The 6,000-nt window shown below is 42.1% G+C and overlaps 1 protein-coding gene across 2 annotated transcripts in view; it reads left to right on the forward strand.

Annotated features, from left to right (window-relative positions):
- Nucleotides 1-5,708, forward strand: part of LOC142765005 (uncharacterized) — a 53,430-nt gene extending 47,722 nt beyond the window's left edge. The window contains exons 7-8 of one of the 2 annotated variants that reach the window (XM_075865552.1): nt 3,367-3,468; nt 5,574-5,639. In XM_075865552.1, the coding sequence (XP_075721667.1) occupies nt 3,367-3,468; nt 5,574-5,617 (146 nt within the window). In that variant the 3' untranslated portion in view covers nt 5,618-5,639. Of the gene's footprint in view, nt 1-3,366; nt 3,469-5,573 lie in introns of both variants that reach the window. The other variant, XM_075865553.1, reaches the window with a different exon arrangement.
- The last annotated feature ends 292 nt before the right edge of the window (nt 5,709-6,000 follow it).

Here is a 6,000-nt window from a genome sequence, read left to right on the forward strand (position 1 = left end):
GTGACATGTAATTACATGGATGACTACATGACACGCTGATAACGTGCTCGCGGCCATCTCGCTAGCGTCACATATACCAAATTTGGTATTGCGTTACGTGAATGGTTGACAAAGGTATGCGGCTGGTGCAAACATGTTAATCATTAGATGTGTGTCTTGTAACAACATGACTACATGCCACGCTCATGACACACTCGCGGCCGTTTCGGTAGCTTCACATGTGCCAAACTCGGTATTAAGCGACGCGAACGGGCGACATAGGAAAATGACACATCCAAACATGATTAATATTATGTCGGGTTTAACGTCCCAAAACCACCTTATGGTTATGAGAGACGCATCCAAACATGATCAAGACATGCCTGTCATGTTACAACGTGGCTACATGTCACACTCATGATGCGCTCGCGGCTGTTTCGCTAGCTTCACATATGCCAAATTTGGTATTACGTGACGTCAATGAATGACGAACGTATGTGAGTGGTGCAAGCATGATAATCATGAGATGCGTGTCATGTGAGACCATGTCTACATGCCACAGTCAAGGCCCTAATATATTTCGACGTGACGTGGTACGCGTGCTCGCCGGCGTTCATTTTGTCGCGTCACGCTGGCGTTGCCACGCCAGGCACCGGTCCTGTCATATACCAGCAGGCGCGCGCCGCGCTGCGTTGCTTTGACGCATGCGTGTTTCAGCGCGTGCGGCGTCCCTCTGTCACGTAAAAAGGGAGACGCAGTGTTGTCGGGGTAACGCATCGGCATGAATTTCGCGCCGATTGCCAACGGGCCGCAACGATGAACGCTGGTCGCGCTTGGCGTCAGACTATATAGGGCTCTCGTTTTGCTAACGTAGCGTCGCTGTGCCCAGCGTGCGCGTGCCTTAACGCTACATTGGAGTATTTCTGGCTCATCATGATGCACTCGTGGCCATTTTGCTAGCTCCACATATACCAAATTTGGTGTTACGTGACGTGAATGAATGACAAAATATATGGCTGGTGCAAACATGATAATGCTGACACGCGTATTATGTAAGAACATGACAACATACCACGCTAATTGCGTGCTCGCGGCTATTTCGCCTTCTCCACATATTCTAAATTTGCTATCGCGTGACGTGAATAGATGACGAAAATAAACCACACATCTAAACATGATAATCATGACATGGAAGTCATATGGGGCTTCATTTACCTCCACCTCGTAATGTTGTGCTGATTTTAAAGTGACATATCAGCATTTCTTATTCTTGCTTCGCATATCATCGATTTCCGCTGTACGTGGGATCTGCCAATTTTTTTACACCAGTTTTATGATTTGAACGGGCACGGGAAGCTAAGTTTCATCATAGCTATCGTCATGTGGTTCTGGTTAAATTTCAAGAGCTATATTATCAACAGACGCGTCGTATGTTTTATGATAAAGGGGAAGAATCTTGGGGCAGCCAACGAGTGCAGCTCATGCGGTGAGAAAACGTGAAGAACTCCTACATCGCCTGAAAGGTTTATGGAAAGGAGAGAGTAGAGGCTGCATGACTTCTGTGGAAACTTTCTACTATGAGAAACCACGAGTGATCGCGTCAGGCTTATCTTAACAGGGATGAGCATACGGTTCATACCTTTGTACGTAATGTATTCTCATCGTTCATTTTTGCGCCGAAATGATAAGCAACACCAACAGGTGCTTCCTAACGAAATTGTGTTGTTGAATACGCGAAATAGGCTGAGTTGAAGTTTAGCGCCCGTCCTTACATGTTCCTTTAACCCTATTCCTCAATTCACACTTTAGGTCTAGTTATGAACAACCAATTAGACCAATCTACAACTCTTGGATACTAATGCAGTTACCTCGACGCGTTACTTCGTACAAATTCAGTGTTTTCCCATTTGATTCGATTGTTCCCTTCCGCGATGAAACTTATAATTTTTGTTCATTCGTCTATGATTCTCTTTCATAATACTGTTTAGAACTTTATTTCCTACGCTTCCCTAACCCACCCGATTCAACATGTTGGGTTTTTTCCAGGATACTGAGGAGCAACCAACCAACCCCACCAATCTTCGCTGACCCTCCCATATAATCATTTCCTGCAACAGCTTTTCTACGTAATAGAATATGCGTGCTACTCTGATATATGCGACGCTTTTCGTTTATTGCAGAGAGCCAGTATTTGTGACGACTGTGTTCTAAAAAAAACAGAGGCGATCAACTTGCATCATACACTTTGGTAGAATGGCCTCCTTATTGATGACGCAAACTTTTAGAGAACTTGTCCGACACATATCATGTGCTACATTTTACAGATGAAAACTTCAGTGCGTTGAACCAACTTACACTGTATTCTTTTAATCAAACACTTTTTCAACAGTATATTCTGAATATACTCCTGATTGAGGTCATTTAAAAAAACACTAGCCAGCACAAGCTTTATTAGTTTGTCAGCATTGCTTACAGATAATTTTCTCTATCGTCCCGTGGGCTTTGTTCACACATGATGTATTGTGATTCAAGGCCACCTTTCGCGGTTGCCATCTCCTTACACCCTCTAAAAATATGATCTGTGTAAGTACTCTTCACAGTAAAACTGATATATATTACAGTCAAGACCCCTCAAACTTTTAAGTTGTCTAACGACTCTATCATGCAATGCTTTCTGAGACAATAGCTAGATTTCCTTTAGCACGAATGAGTTTTGCATGTATTAAGCCAAATACAATAATTATTCTTAAAGTAATATGAATATCATCAGTTTTTTTTCATAAACACTTCAAGTGTCTACGCTCTTTTCCTCGATTAATTACTAGCAATTTCCTGGGGAATTGTGATAATTATTGCAAGCATTCGATGTATCCCTACATAGGAATCTCTGAAGATTTCAAATTCTTTGAACTACATAAAACTGCACCATTTAGCACGCTTGGTTCAATCAGGTTTTTTGAGTTTGTTAAATAAATGACATCAAGCAGCGCCGAAAGGGCAAATACTTATATTTATGTTACATATTAGAAACGTATCTCTCCACGACCTAACTTTAAAAATCCGGGATAGCAAATTTAGCATGGTGTTTATTATTGGTTACCTCAGCACTTAACGAAAACAAATTAGAAATAAAATGTCCCATAAGTTATCCTCATTATTCTATTGCGAATCGACTGCGCGCTAGGCCTTAAGCAAGTTTACAAGTTACCGTGCCAGAAATAGTCTAAAGAGAACTCATAAAACATACCTCCACCCATGTCTGAACACTTCCGTTTGCACAAATTAGCAGATTTATACAGTACTGCAGAATAAATAGCAAAAAGAGGGCACCGTAATGCCGAAGTATCAGTTTTACCACGTGGGCTAATTACTTTTCTTCAATTCTAGTACCACATAAAGAAAATTGTCTGAGAGCTTCGAAGATGCATTGCTCGAAATCTGAGATGCCTATCTGCAAAGATGCTATAACAGAGTGCTTATGCAGCTGTGGTAAGGAAAATCAGCTTTTAATCAACAGCGTTATTTAATTAAGTACGCTCATTTTTGTTTTGTGAATGCCAATTTTTATTGCGGAAATAACTTCATAAAAACTTGAGGTGCAATTTCGCTGTTGGTAGTAGCATCGCCTGAGGCTCCAAGTTAAGTACTAGCGTAAGCGTAATCACTCAAGGCATCGTACGTTTTTTATGGCGGGCAAAGGCTTTGATAATAAAGAAGAGAAGTATTTAATGTCATATCTCATGCGTTGTGGGAGTCAAGCACAAAAAATCTTTCAGTACTTGTTATGTTCCGATTAGGTGGACTTAAGGGTACATGCGAGAACGTGTCTACCTTTCGTAACGTGTGGCTGGCTTTAAAATATGAAGCTGTTATGATAATCACGCGTAGTGACGCCCGATGGCAGTGTACACTTGTACCACGCAATGTTACAGCAATACTACATGTTGTAATGTGAATCCTGTATGCAGGGCGCGTGTGTTAGTAAAGCAGGAATCTTATCCTCACTGCATTTCCTAGCAGAGTAGGTTATTTTCACTGTAATTCCAAACGAACGCAGGGCTTTGTGATGGAACACCTGCTTGCCATGCAAACCAGCGGAGTGCGATCTTCACTTGGACAAAGAATATTTAAATGATTTACATTACATATTGCTTCATTTCTCGGTTGCGCACAAGATGATAAAATTGCGGTCTCAACCAACAACGCTGGCTCGACACTGACGCCAAAGCCAGAAATATCAGCGAAACGACCTCTTTAACGCTATTGTGTAGACATAAGCAGATGTCCTACATCTCTCTGTGCATACTGCATTTGTACATATCTTGAGCGTCGTTTTGTAACGTTTCGCTCGATAAACGTTTACACCACAGTCACCGCAGTTGCGCCACAGTCACACGCTTTGCATAACATATATTTTCATAATAAATGGGATCTGTCCCATTTTATTTGTCTAATGACCTGGTAATCTCTTTCGGCACACACTTATGTTCCCTCATGCGTAGTCTAGTGGGCACTGTCAATTTAGGCATACTACGAGAGGGTTCACATGACAGACAGACAGACAGACAGACAGACAGACAGACAGACAGACAGACAGACAGACAGACAGACAGACAGACAGATCGACAGGCAGGCAGGCAGGCAGGCAGGCGGAAAGACTGATGGACAGACAGATAGATAGATAGACAGATGGACAGACAGATAGATAGATAGATAGATAGATAGATAGATAGATAGATAGATAGATAGATAGATAGATCACCCAAATTTCATTTGTCTGCAAAGAACTGATTTGCATTTAAAACGCACCGGTTACCTATATCGTTCGAAAAGCACATCAGCGTTTACGGGGCCCGACAGAATCTGCGTACTTTGACAAGCCAGGTGCGGTGGGGCGCTTGCTCTCATAAAAGGGCTGAGCAGGCTGATAACACCTTGCGAAAAATGAAATTTGCTTGAGTGTTGCATCACTTTCATTCACTGCAATCGTAGTCATGTCTTAGCTTTTGCGTTTAAACTGCGATTGCTGTGAAGCATGCCAAAGGCACCATTACATGCACAACGTATTACGTTATTGAAAGTATGATTGAAAGTCCCATGTTACATGTTTTTGCATTACATATGTAGCAATGAATTCACGATCACAAGTATATTTTTTTATAAAACAATGAAGCTAATGTATCGATTGATTGATATGTGGGGTTTAACGTCCCAAAACCACTATATGATTATGAGAGACGCCGTAGTGGAGGGCTCCGGAAATTTAGACACCTGGGGTTCTTTAACGTGTACCCAAATCTGAGCACACGGGCCTACAACATTTCCGCCTCCATCGGAAATGCAGCCGCCGCAGCCGGGATTCGAACCCGCGCCCTGCAGGTCAGCAGCCGAGTACCTTAGCCACTAGACCACCGCGGCGGGGCAGGACGCTAATGTCTAAGCTGAGCGCACACAATGCCAAAGTTTAGAGAAAACTAAGATGTAATTCAGCAACACGTACGAAATAACGTTGGTAAACCATTAGTTCTACAGGTATGAAGACTATAGCTACTGCAATATTTTCTTTTCTTACTGACAATGTCTTCATTTTTCAGGGGATATACAAGGATTTTACAAATATATTCGCACATCAGGATAGAGTCTAACGCCAAATAACCGCCAATTATGAATAAATATATTTGTTTATTACTTCGAATTCAATAAAAGTATGCATATCATGCAAGGAATAAGTGCTCCAAAGGTATCTTTAATTTCACTCTGAGGTTACTTTGCAAAATCGAATATATTGCTCTGAGTCATATGCAGTTGAAAGAAATCACAGCATATCCACGAGATGAATAATGATGAGTGGGCGAAGCTCCGGAGGGAATCCTCGGTAAATCTTGAATCTACCGTATTTAGTTCGTGCTACCTACCGGCCTGCAGAAATTAGGTGCCTTCTTCCTGTTCTAACCACTCACCAACACCACCATCTGATGACTCCGAGCGCACGCGAACAGCGAGCGAATTTTATTACAACAG

Source organism: Rhipicephalus microplus, chromosome 6 (assembly GCF_043290135.1).
Source record: "Rhipicephalus microplus isolate Deutch F79 chromosome 6, USDA_Rmic, whole genome shotgun sequence".
Taxonomy (NCBI): Eukaryota; Metazoa; Arthropoda; class Arachnida; order Ixodida; family Ixodidae; genus Rhipicephalus; species Rhipicephalus microplus.